Source organism: Delphinus delphis, chromosome 5, assembly GCF_949987515.2.
Source record: "Delphinus delphis chromosome 5, mDelDel1.2, whole genome shotgun sequence".
NCBI classification, from domain to species: Eukaryota; Metazoa; Chordata; class Mammalia; order Artiodactyla; family Delphinidae; genus Delphinus; species Delphinus delphis.
In genome coordinates, this window is record NC_082687.1 from 53761582 (window position 1) to 53788858 (window position 27277).

The window sequence follows — 27277 nt, forward strand, 5'->3', positions numbered from 1 at the left end:
CTAACCATTAGAGAAATGCAAATCACAACTACAATGAGGTATCACCTCACACCGGTGAGAATGGCCATCATCAAAAAATGTACAAACAATAAATCCTGGAGAGGGTGTGGAGAAAAGGGAACCCTCTTGCACTGTTGGTGGGAATGTAAATTGATACAACCACTATGGAGAACAGTATGGAGCTTCCTTATAAAACTAAAAATAGAACTACCATATGACCCAGCAATCCTACTCCTGGGCATATGCCCTGGGAAAACCATAATGCAAAAGGACACTTGCAATGTTCATTGCAGCACTATTTACAATAGCCAGGACGTGGAAGCAACCTAAGTGTCCATCAACAGAAGAATGGATAAAGAAGATGTGGTACATATATGCAATAGAATACGATTCAGCCATAAAAAGGAATGAACCTGTGCCATTTGCAGAGACATGGATGGAACCAGAGACTGTCATACAGAGTGTACTAAGTCAGAAAAAGAAAAACAAATATCATACAATATTGCTTACATGTGGAATCTAGAAAAATGATAAACTTATTTGCGAAACAGAAATAGAGACACAGATATAGAGAACAAAGGTATGGATACCAGGCGGGGAAAGAAGGATGGGATGAATTGGGAGACTGGGATTGACATATATACGGTTCTATGTATAAAATAGATAACTAATGAGAACCTACTGTATAGCACAGGGAACTCTACTCAATGCTCTGTGGTGACCTAAATGGGGAGGAAATCCAAAAAGAGGGGATATATGTATAGCTGATTCACTTTTCTGCACTGCAGAAACTAACACAACATTGTAAAGCAACTATACACCAATAAAAATTAATTTAAAAAAAAAGAACCTGCACATAGTAAGAAACAAAATAAAATAGACTCTTGGCCAGACTTAGAAAATCCAATTACTACCCCACTTTTAAATTTACACTTATACTAAATGTAAATATTTCTATTTAAACAACATTTACAACTTTCAAATGGTGGGCACATCATTAACTTTCTTTTTCTATCTATATAATAACTCTGTGAAGGAGGTCATGACAAATTCATTACCAGCCATAGCCATACGAAAGTGCTGCCCTGGACATGACGACTAAACAATCTCCAAATTCAAAGAAAACACTCTGGCCCACGCCTTCTTACATCATCTGCCTTTTGGTTGTTTTCTTCTGCTCATATTGTTGTGACGGGTTCCACTGAATGACTCATACTTCTTTTAAAGCTAGGTCTATTTTCAGACATTTGTGTATTTGGAGATACTGTCTTTACCATGATCTCCCCACTCAGCCTAGGCAGGCAAAAGAACCAATCTTGATAGTGTTTACACTACATGATTTATCCTCCATCAAAACAAATGATCTCTTCTATTGATATTTCCCTGAAGCTTGTTCCTGTCAGTCTTAGGTCACATTGTCTTGGTTTTGTGAATATACAGCTGGAGGAATAAAATCAAGCCTATGGCAGGGAAGAAGAGGATTCTGATTTTTTTTGTACAATGTCATTCTACATTCCTTATTCTTGCAATGGCTTCCCTATAGAATAGAAAAGGTCAAGGCCTATCCTGCCACTCCCTGAGGATCTGAAAATTAAGAGTCAACATCTTTTGAATAAGTCCTTGTTAAGAGCAATTCCTTTGCCTCACAAACCAAAATTTTTTTTGTTTTTTATTAATTTTTATTGGAATATAGTTGCTTTACAATGTTGTGTTAGTTTCTGCTGTGCAGAAAAGTGAATCAGCTATACATATATACATATATCCCCTCTTTTTTGGATTTCCTCCCCATCTAGGTCACCACAGAGCATTGAGTAGATTCCCTGTGCTATACAGCAGGTTCTCATTAGTTACCTATTTTATACATAGTAGTGTATATATGTCAATCCCAATCTCCCAATTCATCCTACCCGCCTCCCTTTCCCCTTTGGTAACCATAAGTTTGTTCTCTACATCTGTGACTCTATTTCTGCTTTCACAAACCATAATTTCATGCCCCACCTCTCTTCTTGTGCTGAGCTCATCATAGGAAAGCAGGAAGTTGCTTTCAGACTGAATGCAGTTTACCCCATGCCTCTCCCCTGACTCATTCCCAAGTTCTGTTGTGAACAGTGTTGCAAAACCAGGATCTGCATTAATTCATTCAGTTACTGGGCATTTAATTAATGTGTGCTAAGTACCTTCTCATTAAAAAGGGCTTTGCTGATTGCTCCAGGAAATACAAAGATGGAGAAAAAAGAGCACACATAGTTGGGGGAAAGTACTGTCAACAAAACCCAGAAGACAATATACTCCACATCTTAAAAAAATTATTAAAATAAAAGCAAATTTTTAAAGGTCATTAAAATATTTAAATGATTTGCCCCAGTATGCTACTTTTTCTTTTTCATTTATTTCAAGGAAAAATTCAGCAGCAGGGTTAAAAAAAAAAGACTACATTCGTGAAGGTGGTCAAAATGCTTCACATTAGGAGATGGTTTCAGTATTTTATGATGAATCTGTTCAGTGTGATATGATTCACCTTTTAAAATGCAGCTGTTAAAATTCTTAATAATTGATGAATCTAGGTACTATATTTGCAAGTTTGAAATTATATCAAAATAAAGTTATACTTTTTATGCAGCCATTAGACAGATACACAGCTACCAGAAATAATATATACAGCTACTAGAAATAAAAATTAGTAACACAAGAATATGCTTATGAAATAACATTGAGCATAATAAAAAGCACAATACAAAGCTATATACTATGATATAACTTGTGAAAAAGAGCTGTACATGTGAAAAGTACTTAAAGGTTAATATATAAAATAAAAATGGTTTGTTTAGGTAACTTTGTTCAAATGTTTTTAATATATTGTTTTATTCTTTTTACTAATAAAAAAAAGGTCAGAATATCAGTCATGAGACATAGGATCTGATGAAAATATATAGGGGAGATGGGCAGGGAGGAGCCCATGCATTCCTGTTCCTGTTGTATGGTATGCACATTATATAAAAAATGCATAAGTAATTGAACACTTCTGGAATTGAAGTCTTGGAGTGAATCCATTAGACATTAGCTATCAGTGATTTACAAGATAAAGTCATAGAATTTTAGAGATAAAAATGTCCTCTAAAACCACGTAATTCAGCTTCTCATTTTTCTCAGTAAATAAATGAGACTCATATAGTGATAAGTGATTTTTTTGCTTAGGCTTTGCAACTAGTTGTTGAAAAAGTTGAGACCAAAATTCAAATTTCCTAATTCTGTTACACATTCCAATTATTTAGCATTCATTATTTCTCCCAAAGTAAACTCAGCATAACCTCCCAAATTTATCTCCTGTCCTTCCCAACACAATAAACAGGAATGTCCTTTCTCACTTCCATGCTATTATACATGGAATATTCGTACTACACTCTGCTGTCCACTCATCCACTAGCAGTATTGAGTTAGAATATTTTTTTAAAAAGGCATAGAGAAAAAGATAAAGTGAATTTTAGTTCCAACTGTTCTGCTTGCTTATCCCACAACTTTGTATATGTAATCAATTACTTCTCTGAATCTCTGTTTCAAGTGCTATGAGAAAAACAGAATTTTATCACAAAGAAGGGAGAATTCAAAGGTAGTACTACCAATTAATATCTGGAAAGTATTTTCTGATCGTCTTTGGCTTGTGTGGCAAAGAATAAGTTGTATGACAACACGATAATACGGGCGAGTGTCACATCCTTTTTAAATGAAAAACTATGACACTACAGCCTGTGGACTAGTTTCAAGCTTTCACAAAATACCTATCACCTTTTATCATATGTAATCACAATTTACCAGTATAAATAAAATTTTTACCGATTTGTAAAATTTCCTGTCTATTTCTGATTCCATTCCACAAGTCACATAATTGGTTCAAGTTGATTCCTTCAGACTTGTTTAACAAGTTAGGTTTTAATTGTGTGGGATTTCCTCCTTTGTCTTCAGTTCTTTCATAGATCACATATAACACACAAGCGTCATTCATCTGAGTGGAAATCTCAGAGCAGTTGGACAGGCAGAAAAAAGGACCTCTTTATTACTCAGGATTAAAATGTATAGGTAAGTCCTATTTTTGCTGCTGTAGTTCTGAAATTTTGACTATATCATAAAGCATTTGAAAAATGTACAGAAGCTTAAGAGATTTTGGCTGTGCCTAGCAATCTTCTAGTTATTTTTCTCAAAAGTTCATTGAAACTCTTAGATATTGTTTAGATAACATGCTTGATATTGTTTAAATAAGGTGCTTGACTGCTTGACTGAATTTTTAACAAAATGAATAAACCTAAAAAGATGGCTTAGCGTTATGAAAACATGTTTGAATAAGGAAGTGTTTTTGTTTTCTCATATTTAACTTTTCAAAAAACTGATGTGTGGCTTTTAAAATGTAATCAGTAAAAAATACCTCTGTTGTTTAAAGTTTTTTAAGGATTCTCTATTTTTACTCCTGTCGCAATATTATTACTAGCTATTAAATATGCAGTGAATCCTGAAGTCCTCTTTAAGAAAGCAAAGACTATATTTGTCTACCTATTATATACTATGATATCATTAATTTCAAGTTCTTGTTGATACTTAAGAAAAAATAGTATTTGCCTAGTTTTCTTTTCAATTAATAGCTATTTATGATCATACACTTTCACATAAAAAAAGCAACAAAATTGTAGCACAATCTAGAGTTAGATGGTACAATCTCAAAATTACATAATTTGATGTGTTTGTGTCTGCATCTATGAGTATATTGATCATTTTGTTTTCCCATGAACAAAGAAAAGTATGATATTGGTAAGTCATTTTAAAAGAGGAATAAATAAAATATGGACAATCTATTGGCCATGTTAAGTGTAGTTGTGTTTATTTTAAATCTCCTGAACTTTAGAAAACTCAATCAAAATTCAAATAATTTCAATAAAATATGTACAATTATGTGCATTTGAATATATATAAAAGAATAAAAAATGGATAGCAATCTAATTTTCCAAAAATAAATGATAATTAACAAGTAATAATATAAGAAAATAATAAAAATAAATTATTTCATATTCATAGAAGGGATAGGTTTAATAACACATTAAAATAGGTTAAAATCTATGAAATAATTTGTTATTCTCATAAATGTATTCTCATTTTATGTGAAAATAAATCACAAAATTGTATTCACTCATTGATTAACACTTTGTAAAACTATACATGTGAAAACGTCTATGAGAAATATAAAACACTAATTGTGTTTGTTGTATTAGAGTGGTGAGCTTATGAATTATATTTTTTCCTAAACCTCCTATAACAATCTGGTATTGTTTTGGTAAACACAATAGAGTTTGAAATGTATTTTGCTGAAACGTTTTTAATTTTGCAAAGAAATTTCTCTGATTTTTTAAAGAAATTGAATCTCATAAACAGCTAAATGTTATTCAAAGGAAAATAAAGGGAAACATGGAAATAATGGAAATAATGAAAGTGATGTACAATTTCAGAATGCCTTGAATCAATCTAATTTCTAAATTGATCCATCCTTACACTCAATGAGAACCAAACTTTATACTTACAGAGAACTCTTCTTTGCAACTTGGTTTCTATGGATACTTTGAAATATTTTATCTCTTAAAAATAAGCTGCATCTACATATAATCAGATTTTCCTCTTTTATTAACCTAAAAATATATAACTCACAATTAGGTTTGTTCATTGGTTGGTTGGTTGGTTGATTTTATCGGAACAAGATAATCAGAGTCACTGTGCCAAATTGGTAAAATTTTGAAAATAACTTATGGACCTTGTTCATCAATTTGAGGACCCATGACTAGAAAACAATGCCTTCTGTCAACATGAGTAAAGAGTAGAATTTTTAGTGGGAAGAGGAGAGTATACTCAAATGGCTTGCATAATTTTAAAATAGACAAATTTTTATTTTATTTTATTTATTTATTTTTTATTTTTTGGCCGCGCCTCGAGGCACGTGGGATCTTAGTTCCCTGTCCAGGGATCGAACCCGCGCACCCTGCACTGGAAGTGCGGAGTCTTAACCACTGGACCGCCAGGGAAGTCCCAAATTTTTATTTTGACAGGATACATGCCTGAGTTTAATAGTGCAAGAAATGAATTAAAACATAGTTTCCTACTCTTCTTGAATATTCCCATCAGCATAAAGACACACCTCACTATCTTCAATTTAAAAGAAAAAAACTCAAACTTCACTATTTTCCAGTTCCTCCATATGCTCTGAGGGAGCAGGGTATCCAAATTGGGTAGGGGAAGAGAAATGAAAGTAATATGTTTTTAGGTAATTCTATGTCATTTTTAGGTAATTTTAGGTAAATCTCCAGGTAATTCTGTGATACCTTTTGTTGAGAATGGGGTCTCTTGAATGGTTTGATTACTTTTATGTATAAATTAAACTTCCAGACCTTTTTTAGGTTGTCTTCTCCTGAAGGTTGCAAAGATGGTGTGTTTCTTTCTTTACCTATCTGTTCACCCCTCACTGAAGAGGGAAATCCTATTAGAGGACCTGGGCAGCTCTGTTATCGTGATACAATTATTATTCATTTCAGATGTTCTTAGGTCCTCTGAGAGAGTGTCTTTTTCACTGGATTACATAAAAAGTATGAGATGAAGTTTGGAAAACAGGATGAAGATTAAAAGCTGGAATTCAGAATGTAGTTTAAGGAAAGATTTAAGGCAAATGAGCATATCTCAGCTCAGGTACAGACAGGTCTTAGCAGGACTCCTCCCACCATAACAAATCTTATTTCCATTTTCTTCCTTTTTGTTTGTGCTCTTGATATGATTAACTGACCAGAGAGACATGCCAAAGCCAATCAAATGCCATGGGGAAAAAAAAGGCTGTAACTGTCAAAAATGTATTCCAAATTCTTCCTGTTGTTTCAATTCTGGTTTATGAATTGCTATTTTAATTTTCAAAAACCATGCTTAATATTGTAAATCAGTAGGCAAAGGACATATTTCTTAGTAGAAATTAGACAAGTGGATACCAACTTACCTTTACAGTCATGGAGCCCAAAATGGTACATTTAAAGCACAAGGTATTGCCCATAAACGCCTCAAGCCACATGCTAAACCAGTTGCCCATTTGGCCAGACTATTTTTCTAATGTTGGTACAGGCTGGGGAGTGGTGATGGCATTATAATACATGGTGACTGCAATCAGTCCCCTAGAATCATGTATTTTCTAGCAAATTCTCTTATATCCACTGACAACTTGTCCTCCAGAAGGAACTCAAATTACTTCCTCAGAAATTTGTTCCTTATCTGACTCATGCCACTCCATGCAACCACAGGGGTGGTTACAGTTGACACCCCTAAAATAAGTCATGAGGACAACAATCAGTATCTGTTGCTGTAAGGGAACCTAAAGATACCCAATCCAATTCCTTAAAAGGTATTGCTCCAACTTGAAGGATCTCATTCTCCTGAGCAAAGAAAACTTGCCATAATTTCAGTTTTTCATAGTATTCTTTAAGTCTAAATTTAGCATGTGCTCATGATATACAAAATTAAAGTACCATCCCAAGTCTAAAATCATTCACTGGGTAACTAAGATCATTGAAAATAAAACTGACTTTGGAAAAGTTTACACTGATGAATAACTCAACAAAAAGAAATGGCAGATTCAATACAATATTTTCAATATCCATGTGCCAGAAGTATAAACAAATGTATCAATGATTAATAAAAGGATATGTGATCTCAAGTTTCAAGTCAGTGGATAAATAAATCCATCGAACATTTTTCTAACCTAGACATTTTTTTATTCTGAATTAAACAAATTAAAACATATAGTTTCCTTCTCTGCTGGAATATTCCTATCAGTATAAAGACATACCATGCTATCTTCAGTTTAAAAAAAAAATTCCTCCCTGATCCACAACTCTTCTCTAGCTATTGCCTCATTTCTCATTTTCTCCCCTTAACAGCAAAACTCTTGTAAAAGTTTGTTTAGACCCACTGCCTCGATTTCTATTTTCTTCTCCCATTCACTTTTCTTACTTAAAAATTTTTTATTATGAAATATATCACACACAAAGGCTTATTTAAAAATGAACCTCTGAGTACTCAGCATTCATTAAGAAAAATAGTATCACTGTAATTTAGAAGACCCTCTGGGCCCCTCCCCAGTTACATCTTGTTCACTAACTGCCCTCCCCCAACACTGCCCTTGTAACTGTTATCTGTCGTGGTATCTAAATTTCCTTGATTATCTTTATGATATATATATATACATATACATACATATATATGTGTGTGTGTGTATATATATATATATATATATATATATATATATATACGTGTGTGTGTGTGTGTGTGTGTATATCTCCCTAAAGAACATACTGCTTAGTTCTACCTATATTTTAAATTCATTACATGGGATCAAAATTAGGTTTTATAAGATGTATAGTAATAACTTATTCATGTTCACAGCTATATGATATCCCATTGTAGGAGTATAATATAACCTACATATCCACTGTTTGGGGATTTTACCATTACAAATAACACAGCTCTGAACATTCTTGAATGGGTCCAATGGTACAAATGTGCAAGAGTTTCTCTTGGGTATGTTCCTGCAAATGAATTTTCTGGACCATAGAGTATATGCATGTTTATCTTTAACCCATTCTCTCTTTTCCCATTACAAACAGTTTCTCATCTCCACAGCTCTCAAATTGCTCTTGTCTAGCTCTCCAGTGATCATGCAAAATCCAGTGGTCAGATCTCAGAGTTCATTTTACTTAACAGCTTCACAACAGATCATTCCCTCCTTGAAACACAGTCTTCACAAAGCTTCCAAAACATCATTCTCTCTTGATTTTTCTACTATCCCACTGGTGAAACTTTCTGAGTTTATGTTACTGGATCCTTCTCATTTTACTGTTGTCCAAATTCTAAGTAATTTGAGGTATAACTTCTTTTCTTCTGTAGCTCTGCTTACTTTCTGTGTGATTCCATCCAGTTCCATGGTTTTTACAAACTTCTCAACTGATTTTTACACACACAAAAACTTGAGAACTGTTAGCTTAGATGGTAATTGAAGTTGACTGAATGAGATCAACTAGAGAGAAAAGTGAACACCCAAAGACAGAGCATGGAGCAACACTAGACTCTTAAGGTTGAATAGAGGAGAAGCAACCAGCAAAAGACATTTAAAAGAAGAGTCAAAAGGATAAAAAGAGTGTGGAATCATGGAAATTAATAGAAAGAGAGTATTTCAATAAAAAGGAATGGTCAAGGGTGTGAAATCCTGCTAATAGGCTATATCTTATCTTCCCTCAGAAAGTCATGAGTGCCTTAAGCAAGGACAATTGGCCATTGTTTTAAAGTCCCCAGTGTCTAGCAGAATGGCATAATAAGTATTCAATATCTATTGATTTTTCCACCACTCATTCAATAAACACTGTGTTAATACAGTGCCCACCATGTCCTGGGTTGAAAAATAAATAAATAAGACTTCAGAAAAAAACCACAGATTAAGAAAATGAAGAGGCATCTCTGTACAACCACTTAATCTCTCTTTAGATCAGTCGATTCATCTGGAGTGGATATTCCTGAAGTTCCCTTCCACTGCTAACATTCTGTGATTCTGAAGAATGTTATTACTCTTACAAAATGCCAGCATTTTGTATCTGGCAGCATTTTTACTAAGTTCTGAGGAATACATTTTATTATGTAGGCTTCAAAAATACTAGTGTCATAGACCTTGGAACTCTGCTAATTTCATTAATCATCCTGGGAAAATGATACTGAGAATCTCAATTCTTTCCCCTGCTTCTTTAGAAAATCTGGGCAAGAAGCCACTAGGATTAAGTTCAGATGGGTTTGAGTACAAGATGTTTTTAAAAATATATTGATACAACTAAATGTTACTCAAAAGCATTGGAAACAACTAATCTTGGGTTTGGTCCATGATTCATTAGAAGCTACTTTTTTTCTATGAGAACAATCATCATTTACTGGATATAGTTAAATAGAACTAACCATGATAAATACATATGGGGTTCTGGGTTCAGTCTCCACTTCTTCCAACTTACTGGTAATAACCCTTAACTAGTAGCTCTGAGAGAATAGTTCAGTAAATTTCTATATTCTCTATTCTATCATTCCTACTAACTTATTTCATCTAGTTTGTGCTGAAATGTCTTTCTTGCTTTAGACCCTTAACTAATACATTTTTACTTAACTTGTGCATTTCTTTTCTCTTTCTTCAACCCCATTTTTCATTGTACCTCCTTTCTTGCCTCCCTGCCCCACCCGCCCCAAGTAAACAATGTTAAAAATCTGGTATATATCTCTCTATACAAATTAAACAGGATTGTCTCCTTGGTAATTGTTAGAATTTTTTAATATTTGGGTCTATATATAACAATCAAATCAAATATTAGAAGATGAACACATGTGGGGCAAAAAATGCTGCCTTGTGCTTCTCCAGAGTGTGATGTACCAAATTTCTCACCTCATTGGGACACACTTTGTAGAAAAAATAAAACAGGGAATATCCTGATACTTTAAATTTAGTATTACAAATAAGGTCACAATGAGCTAGGAGTAAGGGCCCCCAGATACTTCACCCATTTATTTTCTATAGAAAGCAAATATGTATCTAGTTTTATTTTGACAAAGCAGTAAGTTAAGGTTTTGGACATTTCATAATGATCTTATAGCAGAAAAGGATTGTCTCTGTACTTGGACTTTAGGAAACAGAGAAGAAACTAGGATGTCTTCAGTAGAAATCGCTCTGTTCTGTCTTGGAGCTACTCTTATCTAAATGTATCCAAAACCCTTGTTACACAAAGTGTGGTACTAGGACCAATAGCATCAGCATCACCTGGGAGCTTGTTGGAAATGCAGAATCTTGGGCCCAACCCCAGATTCACTAAGTTTAAGTTTACATAATAGGCAATTGATACATACATTAAAATATAAGAAGTACTAAACAAAACAACTTCAACTAAACTAAACAGCTACAAGGTAGTCTCCCAAGTATTCAAAATGGAGAGAGAGGTACAGCAAGAAGTATCTTTGTGTGTTTAAATATGAATGAGCATGCCCTCTAACCTGGGTGTGCGATAGATTTCCCATTCCTCTCCTGCAGAAACACTTTAGTGCCTTGGGCAAGTCACAACTCACAGAGGAGCATTTTCCTAACTGAGTTCCAGGAACACTGTGCTCCTCAAAATGTTAGGTATTTTGGAAATAAATGTTTCTGAGCTCAAATAAGTTTGGGAGACACTGCTATCTAGACAGGTCAGGCCGCTTAAGAAAGGAAGAAATTGGGGAATTGGGAATTCCCCAGGAGAATTGCGGAATGCACAGAAAATGAATGGCTTTTTTGTCATTTAGCAGCTGAAATTTAAATATGTTTTTCTCTAGGACTTCTTAGTTCTTTTTTTCCACCCTGACAAGTAACAGTAATATGTGTGACATACCCCCCTGGATCTAACCAGGCTTATAAGCAATTCCTAACGCACTCCTTGTAACTCCACTCAAAAAAGAAAAGGAAGAAAGAAAATACAAATGAGTGAGAGGAATGTTATGCTAGAATTATCTGCTCTAAATTGTGTAAGAAGTAAATCATTTCAAAACTCTAATGCTTTAACTATTATTTGTAACAAGTTGTTTGCTATTGTTGTTGTTATTAACAATAACACACCACTGTATTCCAATACCTAGATGAGAATTTCTTTCAAGGAAATGGCACTGAAACTTGAACTGAATGGGTTATTGAGTCCTTTTCTGTCTCTGTGAATTCAAGTCCACCCTCACTGTCAATTACTCTTTGAAAGTTTGGTAATTTTGTTATTGCAGTAAGTTAAGAATCATTAAAAGATAAACAATTTTAACAGCTTTATTGAAATGTAACTATGTATCATAAAGTTCACCTGTTTAAGTGTACAGTTCAGTGGTTTCTAGTATATTTACAGATTTGTACATCACCAAAACCTAATTTCAGAACATTTTCATCATCCCAATAGATACATTTAATTTTAAAAATTAATTTCAAATACACATTTTTAAAAGAGGATTTTGACAATAAACTATCACATGCTTATAGTGTCAAGAATATGTCTTTGTAATTTGCAAAAAGACAGCAAAATAATGTTGGTGCCGATAAAGGTTAAATACCATCTTTAGTTTAAAAAAATTTTTTTAAAGAAAAGAGGAAGAAAATCTCTTTAGTTTTTGAAAAAACTAAACAAAAAAATTTAGTTTTTGAAAACTAAATCTATATAGGAAAAATATACTATTTGGAGGAAAACAGACAAGGAAGCAAATCTTCAACTAAATAGTTATTTCTTGCTCTGAAACTAGTCTGGGCTCAATGGTTCTGTCAATAGATAGCTACACTTTCTAGAATTCAGGTGGAAAACTAACATAGAAGAGCAGTGCCCTCTAGAACAGCGGTCCCCAACCTTTTTTGCACCAGGGACTGGTTTTGTGGAAGACAATTTTTCCTTGAACAGTGTGGAGGGGAGGGGAAGGTTCAGGTGGTAATGCGAGCAATGGGGAGCGGCAGATGAAGCTTCGCTTGCCCACTGCTCACCTCCTGCTGTGTGGCCCAGTTCCCAACAGGCCTCAGACCGGTAATGGTCTGCAACCGAGAGGTTGGGGACCCCTGTTCTAGAGTACATGCTAAGCTCTCCCTAACATTAATCAGCAAGGAGATAGGTAACCTCTGTCAGGATTTTCTCTATTACAGTTGTTGGTATTGAAACACCAGGTACACGTTTTTTGACAGTGGTAGAGTCAAGAAAGCGTTGCTCCCATGACTTTGTGGACTTGGTGATTCCTAGAGAAATATTCTTAAAATATCAGCATTGTCAAGTTCCAGAAGTATTTCAACTGTTCTGTAGTTTTCAGATCACCTACGCAGGTTCACCTTTGCAGACAGTGACACCGTGTACCATAGTGCCACTGTGCCTATTTGCACATGGAAAAGCCTCCATAATCTCAGTTACAGAATCAGAACCCACCTTTAGGCAGCTATATAGTTCCAGCAAAGTTGACCTTCCTTATAAAAGCAAGTGTATATTAAGTTTAGCAGAGCAGTAACCAGAATATGCCTTTAAGTCTTTAACTGACTCTATGTCAGTTAGGAGTCTTCAAATATCCTCTACTAATAATTATGCAAGGCTAACCCTTTTATTGAATTTGGAGGTATATACTGAGTAAATGAAACCTGGCAAGCTTTACTGATCTATGTCCAGCAGCATTCCTCAAACCCTCCTCAGCAGTACATTCCATTCTCTAAACCAGACCATCTGCTTGAGGAAAATGAGCATGAGTGGGACAATTCAGATATACCATCTCCTGCCTTAGTCTAAAATAAGATAAATATCAAAGAAAGATCAGAAACAAGTATCTGGAAATGCTTACTTTAAAACAATGGGTGCAAGGCTGTATTAGGGCTGTGATTTGAAAAGGAAGGACTTTGATTTTCTTTGGATAAGTCTTCCACAGTCAAGAATCTCTTCCCCTGAAAAGGCCTATGAAATCAGCCTGACTCATGAACAAAGACTCTTGTTTTTGGATGTCACATTCCTTTACAGTCTTTTCAATATCAGAATTAATTCCTGCTTCTAGTAAATGCCTTTCTTGGAACAGTTCTTGAATATGTTGAATACAGAGAAACCAGAGTAATGGGACCAGTCTTCTTAAAATAAATACATTACTCATGAGGAGGAAGGAGGGAAGGAGGGAAGGAAGGGAAAATCCCCACCCTCCTGGAGCTTCTAAATCAATGAGGGGAGACAGATAACAAACTAAATAAGTAATATGGTATATCAGAAGGCTCTAAGTGCTCTGCAAAATAATAAGGCAGGAAAAGAGGATAGAGAGTACTAGGGGAGGAGGAGCAATTTTAAGTAGGGAAGCCTCACAGAGAAGGTGTCAATTTAGCAAAGACTTGAAGGAGGGAAGGGAGGGAGGGAGCCCTGGGGAAACCTAAGAAAAGTGTTCCAAGGAGAGGGAACAGCAAGCACAAAATCCTTGAGACGGAGAGTGCCAGGATGTTTGGAGCACAACACAGAGGTAGAAAGAAGTAAGAGATAAGGTCAAAAATATAAAGAAACATGGAATCACATTAGAAATACATGGAAGTAGCATCACCATGCAGCACCAAGAAATTGAGACAAAATATTACAAGATAAATATCCAAGGTTATCTTGGATATCTGATAAACATTTCAGCATCAGCATTCTTAATCTTGAAGATATAAGAAAGTATTAAAATATACAAAAACAATATTGCCAACACAAGAAAAGCACATAGCATTCAGCATGAAGCCCTAATTGGGGTGATCAATGTGCCACCTTGGTGGTATAGCTTGTGCCAAGACCATTTTGTTTAATTAGATGCTCCAATTCCTTACTCTTTATGGGGTGAGGGGGCCAGCTCTGTACTACAAAAGGAACACACCAGCAAAATAGCAAATAAGAACAAAAGCTCAACCTATAGCTCTGAACTGGTTGGGAAAATCTATCTGTGATGAAACCTTTGACCTTGGTCTCATTATATCATGCCATAAGTACACAGAATAATCAGCTACTGAAGGACAATTCCGACTCCATTAAACCATCAATCAACTGTTTAAATAACCATACACCCAAGCACCCAGCATGAGTAGTCATTTATGTTGTTTCATTCATTTGACTATTCCTGCCTCTTTAAAGTGTAGACTAGCTAGGACTTCCCTGGCAGTCCAGTGGTTAAGACTCCATGATTCCATTGCAGGGGGTGTGGGTTCAATACCTGGTTGGGGAACTAAGATCCCATATGCCATGCGGCACAGCCAAAAAAAAAAAATCTAAATAAATAAAGTGTAGGCTAGTTAAAGAAGTACAGACAAAATTTTGTATTTCTTTCTTTTCTATTTGTAAGCCACAATAAAGGTTCATTTTCACTGGGTCATGGTTCATTGCATTTTTAGTCTCATATGTAAAAATTATTTCACTTTGGACAATGGTGTAATTATATGTGTTTAGTAGATATTAATTGATGGCCGCCTAAATTATATACACATACTGATTTTCATAATGCCAAGTGCTTTCACTTATTAATGGATACCTAAGGCTGTAGTAATGGGAAGTTCTTTATGAAATCAAATTCATGTGTTTCTGCATATCTGCCTAGACATTTACATTGTATTTTTTTAATCCAAATTTAGTGAAATGAGTTGGTTTCACACTCTCTTTTTCAGAGCTTTAAATTACTCTCTCTCAGATAATGGCTTCAGAAAGGATACCTCCAGTCCCAAGATCTTTTCTTAGGTTAGACGTACCTTTCCAGTTAACTGCTGGGAAATATCATACAAGTACTGCTAGTTACTAAAATTAAATATTATTAAAATACCTGAAAAAACTCAAATTATCTATTCATATAACTAGTATAACTAATTCCTAAGTTACTCAGGCTGAGCCTTCAGCCTCATCTTGCTCCTCTTGCCTCTGGCACTGAATTCTCTATCAGGGACTGATCCTAGTTTTCCATCTTCCATATTTCCCTCCATCCCTCCCTTTCCATCCTACAGTCTCTGCAAGGCCCTAGGCCCATCCTATCCCGTTCACGGACTAATGAGTTAGTCTCCCCAGTAAGACCTCCTGCCTCCCAACTCCCTCCCATTGTGGCCCAATCAGGCCACCAGATTAGCCTTTCTACAACACTACTGTTTTTCTGTAACTACTCATTTCAAAAACCTCAGTGATGTCCTAAAGCAAGCAAAGACTCCAAATCCATCACACTTAGTGTCTTCTATAATCTTGACTGACTTAGTTTTCCAGATTATTTTTCCATTTACTAATCTATAAGCACAATACAGGGCCAATTACTATTTCCCAAGCACACTTTGCACTTTCTCTTTTGTTCTTGTTTCTTCATCTACTCAGAAGTCCTGCCCATCTTGCAAAGTATAGCTCACATGCCACATCTTCCATGAAGACTGGAATCAATTTATATTTCCTTTAACCAAAAGTTACTTCTCTGACCTCTCAATTTCTATAGCATTTGGAGTGCTATGTGCCACTTTTTACCTATCACTCTAAAGTTATTTAAGGAATTTTATTTATTTTTACATGTCTGGCAAAATTACAGGCATGTAAAACCAATAAATCTTTCTGAATAAAGGAATAAGAAGAGTAGAAATATATAAGAAGAGTAGAAAACTAATATTAAATTTCTTCTACTACAAAAAGGACTTCAGTAGAGGCAGCTGTGGACATGTTCCTTTCCTTTGGTCTAAGGTATATATATGATAACACCCAGGTGTCAGTTGGAGGAAATTGGAGCTCATGAAAAACATTACAACTAAAGATATAAATTAGAAGTCATCTCTGAAAAAGAATGTGTATAAAGTAAGCTTGAAAAAAGTGGAGATAGAGTAGAATAGGTAAATAGGTAAAACTGAATATTTTAAATGAAATATATTTTCTTCTCTTGATAGTATAAATTAAATATGAACAGAGGGTAATAAATAAGATTAAATTGATTAATGAAAACAATTTCTTCTTACTCCAAAGGTGCCTTGTGCTTCTTTAGCACTTTATAGTTTATATAGCATGCATATTATCTGCTTTAATTCTCACAAAATACTGTGCGGTGGGTATTGTTATCACCATGGTACAGCTGGGGCAACTGAAACTCCACCATGTTAGAAGGACTCATTCAAGATCACTCAACAGTTACTGGAATAACAATCTTCTGTTCTTGAGATCTTTCTAGTATACTTCAGTTGTCCCTATAATAATGCCTTATATTCTGAAAAACTTTTTCAGAATTTTACAAATAATTGTCACATACATTTTATTTTGTTCTCTTTGGTTAGGGAAGGTACTGTTTTATCAATTTTTAAAATAAGACAGCTGGAGTTTGAAAAAATTATGATTTACATGAGACCTTATAGCTTAGATTTGACAGAGAGAGAACCTGAATCCACACCTCCTAACTCCAGTTCTCTTTCTACATCTCCTTATAAGTCTTTTACAATGCAGGAATTAAACACTATGCTCAGAAGTTTAAAGTCAATGAAAGGAATCTTTTATATCTCAGGTCTTTCATTTCAAAAACATGACTGATATTAGAATGAAGGAAATCTCAAAAAGAAATAATTTTTAATTTCCTTACTTATTGCAGAAATGTAAAGTGAACATTATTAACAAAGAATGTATTACAAAACTGGAACTATTTTTCAATGTAGCTGGGTCCAAGTAAATTAAAACTTGATATACTATGCTGAAGTATAATCTATAATTTTTCCCTTCTCCAATAATTGTTTAATGCAGCCCAAGATCTATCCTCAAACAGAACTCAGTGAATCTTTTTAATCAAGTAACAATTGCTGTAAAACATCTTAAAATACATTTCAATGATATAATAATAATAAACTGGAGAAAGAATGTCCATGGGAGTTCTGGGCTTTTGAACACGAGCTGGCCATTTTCCTTGCTTGGCCCTGAAATAAACCTTTTTCTGCTCCAAAAAAAAAGAATGTCCATGAACTTCCAGTATATGAAAAATTGACTCCTTCAAGTTTAGAACCAATTAGACAAAGTATGAATAGAGTACCATAGGGAAGGAATTAATTTTTCCCCCAGCAATAAGGATGGATTTGTCTTATTATGGCCACACTCTCTCATGGAGTTGAATCTGTGGCCTGGATCTGTTAAAAAGAGCCTGAGTTCCAGGATACAGCCTGAGTCCTAAGAAAGAAAGAACTTAACTAGCCTGTGAAGCTACTGAGCCCACACTCTTGGCTTCATTGGCAGCAGGTTCTCCTGAACCATCATCAACTCCCCAACTCAACTACTACATACATGCAAACATAGGCACATGCTTACATAATACCTATTAGTCATTTGTCCATATCAATTTGCAAACTTTATGAGAAAAAAATGAATCCTAGATTGGCTTTTCCCACTAGCAGCAGATTTCAAAGCTTTGACACATCATTTCAGGTCTGTTGTACACACGTGTGCAGTTTGTGCAATGCACAGAAATGCTGGTTCAGGGAGAGACTGGAAGCCTAGATGGTGCCTATGCTCCCTGACAAGCTGTCTACCCCAGAGTAGAGCTGCATGCAGACCAAGAAACACCACTGTCTCTGTTTCCCAGAGAAGTTGTCTTTTCCTAACTCTCAAAAAATCATTGTATAGGCTTGCTCAGGTCCCTTACCACTTGCCCAGTCTCTGTATCCTCAACTGGTATAAAGTGCTGTATATCCTCAAGGAATATAAACTTATTTAAATGTTACCCAAGATAAAGTTAAGTTGGAAGGTAAACCATTGAATTAAAAGAAAGTAATGTAGTGCATTCCAAAGGTACATGCACATAAAATGTTGTGGATTTGTGATTCAAGGATAGGAACCTTATCTTCCATATGAACCCAGAGTTTTCAGAATGCATCATGTTTTAATAAAACAAACATATTCAAGAAGTCTTAAAACTACGGCACTTACTCTACCATCATCCAGTTGTGCAATCCTGAATAATACAATCATCCAGTTGTGCAATCCTGAATAATCCTGTCTCTCTTTTCTTTCGGAGCACACCTAAGGTTATCAAGAACAACCAAAAAAAAAAAGTTAATAAATAAATAAATAAAAGTGTTGGACTAGATCAGTGATTTGCTGGAAATAGGAAGGTGTCCTTTTCCCACAACTCAAAATCAAACAGAGAAGCTACTCCATTTTCATCTGTTTTAATCATTAAGCTTCCAAGCCTTTCAAGACCTTGTCTGAACAAAGTATTTCTCAACTTAAAAAATTAAATCATTCAATTAGATAGTCTCTATTGCCTGCCTCATGACCCCATCCAAAGTTAATGAAAGGGACTAAAATAGAGTAAGTTCCTCTACTTTGGAACCATTTCTCATATTCTTCTTAACTCCAACATAAAATGTAAATACACACACTCAAATATATGTGTTTGCATATCCTGTAATACAAGGGCTATAGAAATATTTTTGAACTTTCCATTTCTTAGTATCAACAATAAGGTAGTAAGTGTGACAGAAATTAATAACAACAACGTGATGATTAACAGAAAACTTCCTCCCATCTGAAGTGGCCATTTGTAGTTTGAGCTTGACAGACCTGTATTTGCATTCCAGCTCTCTTACTAGCTGAGTGAGCTTCTGTTTCTTACCTGTAAATAAGGGTTTTTAATAGGGATTAAATTAAATGAGGTAGAAAAGTTCAGCCAGTACATGGTATGCACTCAATAGATGGCAGAGATTATTCTCTGATCTATATTTTTGTCACTATTTAAAATAAGAATGCACAGCATACAATCTTACATAAAGTCCCTCCAAACTATAGTAAAATTATTTTTTAAAACCCCCTTTGCAGAGTCATTCATAAATTTTTCCATAGCAATGCCTGATGTGGACTCTGTAATGGGTATTATGTAGGAATGGGGCATATCCTGGCAGACAAGATGCATCGCTACCTTTCATGAGTTACAGCCTAGACTATGGATGCACATGAGGGGATAAGGGACTGCAACAGAGAAATTCATTGGGCATTATGAGATCAGATGAGGAGAAAAAGGTATCTACCTGGAGGGAAATGAAAGACATTTAAATTATTTTAAGGATAAAATGAGAATTAACCAGGTATGACATTTTCCACGCAAAAGACATCACATACAGAAGGAGCTGTGACATTTGATCTGGCTGGGGTCAAGTGGGCAGGTGAGGATGTGGCAGACGATGAAGCTGCAGGGGTGATATGATTGGCCTTAAATGCCATGGAAGATTTGAATGCCATCTGAGGATTTTCATGAGCTATAGAAAAATTTCAAATGAGGTATTATTGGAAGGGGAGGGTGTCAGACCCTAAGATCTACATTTTTTAAATCCTTTGAAGGATTTTAGAGTGTTGACTGGAAAGAGGCAAAAATCTTGAATTCATTGGAAAGAGGCAAAAACTTTGAATTCGATCTGGATTTCTCTTTTTCCCACATCTCGTAAGTGAATCATCAGCAAATCCTCTAGGGTCTAAATTCGAAATATATCCACACTCTGACTACTTCTTACCACCTCCACTGCTACCACCCTTGTCTAAACTACCATCGTCTCTCACTTCGATTATTTAATGACCTCCTAAGTGGTCTCCCACACCATCCAGGCCCACTATTCCCCGCAAAGTACCCAGAGTGATCCTATTGAAGAAATAGATCTGAGGTCAGTCTTTGCTCAAAACCCTCAAAGACTTTGTCTCACTGAGAATAAAGACCAAAGTCCTTACTTTCAAAGCCTTAAGTGATCTTCCCCAAACCACTGACTCCCTGATCATTATCTTTCTGACCTTATTTTCCTCCAGTATCCACCACCCCTAACTTTCTCACTCCACTCCAGTTCAGCTGTCTCTCTTGCTGGTCCTCAAATTTACCATGTGAGCTCCTTGCTCAGGGCCTTCAAACTGCTGTTTATCTGCCTAGACAATTCTCCCCCTGGTATATTCATGGCTTGCTCATTCACCTCCTTCTGATCTTTACTCAAATGTCAACTCCTCAGCAAAGGCTTTCCTGGCCACTCTATCTAAATTTTCAGCACCCCATACTTATACTTCTTCCTATTTTTTCTTTTCTTTTCTTTATTTATCTTACTCATTTCTCTCCCCCCATTATTAGGAGTGCTATGATTCTTTTCATTGTATTCCCAGAAATTAAATTTTTCCTAGAACATTGCAGTCACTCACCAAATGTCTCTTGATAATGGAAGAAGGGAGAACATTTAAGAGGTATTTCACATAATACAAAATAATAGCAGCCAGAATTAAGAAAGAGATAGAGGTGATGGACAGAAAGATTTAGGCAGTAGGTATAAGCACCAATGACCTCTCGAATGTGGGAACTTACCAAGAGGGAGCAGGTACAGCTAATTCCTGGATCTTTAACGGTACCAGATAGATGGTAGTGACATTCACCAATATTAGAAATAGTGGGACATGAGTGCAGGCTGGAGAAAAAGCAAGTTCAGTTTTGAACTGAACTGTTATATTTAAGGAGGTTCTAAAACATCCATAAGATGTCCAATGCATAATTGAAAATAATGATGTAGAGCTCAAAGACAGAAGTCTGGGCTGAAGATCTATCTTAGAAAATATTACCTTATTATATGTTTGCTGAAACCAGGGCATAGGATGGGATCATTGAGGAAGAATACACATCAGGAGAAAACAACCGTGGACCAAATCTCTGTTACTATCATACCTGAAATCTTATTTAAATGGACACAAAATTGTCTAAAAGTCCTCTACGGACATACTATGTATATCTGAATTTGCAATTACCCTGTCGCTGTTTTCCTCTATTCTTACAAATAATGAAAAGTTATTGCCAAGTGACTCTATTAATCCACAACCATATATTGCTTCTAACTATGTGTCAATGGCAGAAGTTAACTAGTATTCCTACATAAATCTGATATATTAATGTAAGGTGTAATTTCAAATTAAAATTAAATCAACAATTATTTTATTACACATTTACTATGTGTAAGAACAAAATCCTAGCACTCAATTTAATAAGCACTCAATAGATGTTGATTCCCTTTGCTTCCTCCAAGTGATGTCACAAGAGATAGGAGTCCCCAAATTTTTTCCATCTCTATAATGTGAGGGAGGAAGTCTACATCAGAGGAAGCCCATGTTCTTTTATTCTAACCACCCTGGTTTCCATTTCCAGCTCTGTCATTCCTGAGTTATTTACTTTCTGAACCTCAGTTTTCCTATATTCCAAATAGGGATCATAATACCCATCTTACAAGACTAATATGAAGATAGGCAATAAGCATGTATAAAGTCTGACACTTAGGTTCTCATAATAAGAGCACAGAATAAGTTTTCTAAATTCATGTAATTTTCCAAGTCAATGAGAGAGAGAAAGAAGGAGGTGGAAGCTGGTTAAATATTTCACAACTACATATTTGTTTTGCTGTTTAAACACAACCACTAAAAATTTTACTAATCAGGATCATGCTTTAAAAGCAAAGTATTTGCTTGAAGATTTCCACTGAATATGAGTCAAAATTCAGACAGTGTTAGCAAATATATTTTCTCTAATAGTTTGCAGAGCAAATATTGTACACAATTCAGTGTGTGTTGGCATAAGCTTTATAATCAGCCACATACAGAGGTTCAATGACAAGCTGCACTGCTAACAAGAGAGCAGATATTTCTTCAGCAGTTTCTACAAGGTGGAACAACCTATTCTTATGTAATTAATAATGGCTTGTGAGATTAAGGTAATTTGAGCTCCACACCCTTTGTTTATTGAGTCACATGTCTCATGGTGCTTTTTAGCCATTGGGTTTAATATGTTTTCCATGAACTGAAGCAAGGTTGGTTCTAAAGCCATTCCCATGGGAGGCTCATCCAAGCTAAAGCATATGCTGACTCTAGCCTATGGTTTTTGCTTTTTGGTATTTTGGCTTCCAATTTAAGCCTTGTTTTTTAGTAACTTCTCATTCTACACTCGTAAATCTTGATACTTCTATTCACCTCTGGAAATACAGTCAGTCCCTTGTTTGGGGTTTTTTTTTTAAACATCTTTATTGGAGTATAATTGCTTTATAATGGTGTGTTAGTTTCTGCTTTATAACAAAGTGAATCAGCTATACATATACATATATCCCCATATCTCCTTCCTCTTGGGTCTCCCTCTCACCCTCCCTCTCCCATCCCTCTAGGTGGTCACAAAGCACCGAGCTGATCTCCCTGTGCTATGCAGCTGCTTGCCACTAGCTATCTATTTTACATTTGGTAGTATATATTAGTCCATGCCACTCTTTCACTTCATCCCAACCTACCCTTCCCCCCACCCCATGTCCTCAAGTCCATTCTCTACATCTGCGTCCTTATTCCTGTACTGGTTCTTCAGACCACTTTATTTTTATTTTTTTTTTAGATTCCATATATATGTGTTAGCATACGGTATTTGTTTTTCTCTTTCTGACTTACTTCACTCTGTCACCTTATTTTTGATAAAGGAGGCAAGAATATACAATGAAGAAAAGAAAGCCTCTTCAATAAGTGGTGCTGGGAAAACTGGACAGCTACATGTAAAAGAATGAAATTAGAACACTCCCTAACACCATACACAAAAGTAAACTCAAAATGGATTAAAGACCTAAATGTAAGACCAGACACTATAAAACTCTTAGAGGAAAACATAGACGAACACTCTATGACATAAATCACAGCAAGATCCTTTTTGAACCACCTCCTAGAGAAATGGAAATAAAAACAAAAATAAACAAATGGGACCTAATGAAACTTAAAAGCTTTTGCACAGCAAAGGAAAACATAAACAAGACGAAAAGACAACCCTCAGAATGGGAGAAAATATTTGCAAATGAAGCAACTGACAAAGGATTAATGTCCAAAATTTACAAGCAGCTCATGCAGCTCAATATCAAAAAAACAAACAACCCAATCTAGAAATGGGCAGAAAATCTAAATAGACATTTCTCCAAAGAAGATATACAGATAGTCAACAAACACATGAAAGAATGCTCAGTATGACTAATCATTAGAGAAATGAAAATCAAAACTACAATGAGGTATCACCTCACACCGGTCAGAATGGCAACAAATCTACAAACAGTAAATGCTGGAGAGAGTGTGGAGAAAAGGGAACCCTCTTGCACTGTTGGTGGGAATGTAAATTGATACAGTCCCTTGTTGTTGAGGTAGGGGGTCAATCAGTATAAAACTTATTTGGGTTGGCTTGCTTCCAGCTCTTCTTTTGACTCTCCCCTGCTGAGTACCCACTGATATTTACTGAACTTACAAATGCCAAACACTGTGCAAGTGTCACCACATGTCATTGGCACAACAAACCCAGTAGGAAACAGAAGAGTAAACTGAGGCTCAAAAAGTCAGCAAATGTCAATGGGCCAATTTTATCCTACTAGAAAATTACTGCAGTTAGTCATTCCCAAATGTTGGACTCTGGACCAGTGTCGCTGAAAGTCAGTTTTGATTAGCAGAGCAAAATGAACAAATAAGAGCAATGTAGTAAAAAGACATCATTAAGCTAGAGCTAAATTATTCATCTAATTTGTTATTATGAGATTATGTCCTTCCTACTTTTATCAATTTAAATGCCCTTTTACTAAAAAATAATATTTGAGTGTGGTCAATTTTTGTAATGTTTAATGTGTTTATTCAACAAAATTGAAAGTTGGCAAGTCTATGTCCACCTCCAATAATCTTCTGAAATGATACTGGTCCCATAGCCATAGCATACAATGTGCAGGTGGTACAATGTAAAATACCAGGATATGCCCTTTCATCAGTATGTGAGTTGGGTAGAGCCCAAACAATATCAGGCAACCCTGCTGTGAAAACTAAAGTCTGGGAATCACTGACTCTCAGAGCATTCCATTCCCACTTATACCAGAATGTTAGCAAAACAAATAGAAAAAATGGAAATCTGACTATATTCTAGATAAATGTAAGTGCTTTTCAGTTCTGTTAAGGCTTTTAAATCTAAAACACACCCAGGAGTTAACACATACAACAAATATTTATAAATATCATAAATCTATGGACCACCTATATATGCCAGGTACCCTACAAACTATCAGAAACATATGCATGAATACCATCTTTATCCTCAAGGTTCTCACAGTCTAGTGGATAACCTACTTAATAGAAATATATACTTTATACACTTAATATAACCTCACTGATTTTCAAATTAGCCTTGCGAGGCAAGTATTATTTCCATTTTTTCAGATGAAGAAAATCTCAGATAAATGACAATATGATCTCCAAGCAAACAAGGGATAAAACAGGAATTCACATTAAGCTCTTCTGGTGACCTCCCCAGTGTGAGTGTGTGTGTGGTAGGGAGAGAGGCCATGAGGAAGTACTTGGATTATATGCGTAATATAATACCAGATACTGTTAGTACAAATCTACTGACTTACACTGCTGTTGATGATTTCATGGGTGAAAAAAATTATGCAAATCCTCTGCTGCTGGTATAGTTCTAATTAATTACAGGTGCTTATTACTCTCCTGGATCTCAGCTCTCAGCCTCTAGACATATCCCCATTTTAATAACCCGGAGAATATTACAGTGAGAAATGCTACTGTCTGACTCCCTCCACCCCTCTCCCCACCCAAAATGATCTCTCTTCAGCACATCCCTGAGGATGGTGCCCAGGTAAGGGAGCTTACTACAGTAGTGTCCAACATAGGGTCTTAGAAGGAGTTGTAGTAAAACAGAAATAGTTGTTATTCTTGAGAACCTCATCAACTGGCAGAAGAAGGAAAAGCAATTGCAAACCTGAGGTCAGATTTCCTTATTTGTCTATCAAACTATCTAAATGTCAACATTTTAGTGCTGAAAAAAAAAATTGAAAGAAAAACCATTAAGGAGAGTGTTGTTCAGTTAGATTTCATTTCCAGAACTATATTCCTATCAAGAAACAATCGGTTTTCTATAATAGAGCCATGTGCAAGCTAAGAGACTTCAGAAGGCAGAAAATGATCATGAGAGCTGAAATGATTGCTTCTCTGAGTGAAATGAGTGGTCTTTGATCTTTTCTCTTGTTCTAAGGCCATCAGGGGTGCCATCGGCCTCAAGATCTGTGAATCCATCCATAGTATGTTTTGTTGTCATGGCAGTTGTGGCGATCCTGGCAGTGACCACAGGTTTACTTGTCTACTTTTTAGCTTTTGGTAAGTACCAGAAGATTGGATATACCACTCTTCAGATGAATTAACTAAATATACTTTCAGATTAAAAGTTTGGCATTCTCACTTTTATTGCCACTTCTATTTCTTAATACAACATAATTATATATTTATTCATATACCCCTGAATATATGTTCATGTCTATATTTTCTCTAATTCAGTATTTTTTCTCTTCTTTTTCTTTTGGCCTTTTTTAGTATACTAAACAACATTAAACCCAGACAAGAATTATTCTAGCCAAGGGAAAAAACTCAATATTTTTCTGATGCTAGAGTTCACTTGTTTTGTTCTTTCATTAATACCATGATTTCCTTCATTTAAAATTTGCAAAGGACCTTAAGTTTCAACATCTAAAAGTTGGATGTATCTAAATATTTGTTAATTCACAACCTGTCTCCCGAAAATAATCTTAGGAGCAGAACAATTATGATAGGAGATGAATTTGAAGTTAAGAAGTAGAAAGAGGTTTAAAAACAAACTTTAAAAGGATTCTGTTCCTTTTTTTCCTCTTAGTTTCTTTAATTTTTCATTACATCATAAAAGTAGGAAACAAAGAAATAATATAAAGAATGCATATACCCTGCTCATTCACAAACAACTTAATATCTCAGTGAATATTCTTTCAGATGTTTTAATGTAGATAAAATGTGTCAAATTTCACTAGATAATATATGTTATAATCTGTTTCTTTCACCTGAAAAAACACTTCGAGTTTTTTTTTTTAATTTTGCTATAATCCTGTTAAATTATTTAAATCATTGGGGCAGGGTGGGGCAGAGTGTGAAGGCATATGGGTATGTATGAGTGTGGAGACTGAGTAAGAACAAACTTATTTATTCTAGTAACTAGGAATAATCTTTTCAGTCAATCTAGTTATAAAGTTGTGGCTAAATTTTGCTTTTGACTACATTTTGCTATCAAATTACCTAGAGACAAATATGTCCAAGGTGAATTACGGAAGAGTGAAAAACAAACATCAAGTTTCAGATTAAACTAATGAATTTTCGCTCTTAACAGCACTGTATTGTCACACTTAAACACAAAGGGTGAAGCCTTAAATAAGTCCTCTTCAAAGTGTATACCAGCGACCACTTATGGCCCTAGAAAGACTTGTCCTTCTGCCACAAAGGACCGCACAACCCTATCCCCATGATCTCAAATGCTTTCCCTGATTGAGGTATTTCTCTGCATAAATTATGTATGTGAATGATCAAATGGAAGCATGGAATTTTTTCCTGAGACAGGTTAGGTTATGTCCATGTTCATAATGTTTCTAAGGTAAGGACAAGTATGTTTTAGGAATTTTTATTTCCTTCACATAGCTTAATATATCCATTGGAAGACCCTTTGTGATGGAAATAGTTCACATTGAACAACCAGATTAGCTTTCTTGTCAGAAGTTATTTTCTAGCTTAATCCAGAGAACCAATAAGTCACTAATTCCTCTAAAAAGAATAGTATTTGAAATAATTTTTAAAACTATTCAGAATTACTTTATTCCTTAATTATAAATGAATAATAGTGTATTATAGACATTAATATTTCCTGA

The 27277-nt window shown here is 35.2% G+C and overlaps 1 protein-coding gene across 1 annotated transcript in view; it reads left to right on the plus strand.

The window, feature by feature from the left end:
• The first annotated feature begins 3982 nt into the window (after nucleotides 1-3982).
• TMPRSS11D (transmembrane serine protease 11D) overlaps nucleotides 3983-27277 on the plus strand; it is a 69208-nt gene continuing 45913 nt past the window's right edge. The window contains exons 1-2 of the mRNA XM_060011730.1: nucleotides 3983-4074; nucleotides 25591-25712. Coding sequence (XP_059867713.1) covers nucleotides 4067-4074; nucleotides 25591-25712 — 130 coding nt within the window. The 5' untranslated portion in view covers nucleotides 3983-4066. The remainder of the gene's footprint in view (nucleotides 4075-25590; nucleotides 25713-27277) is intronic.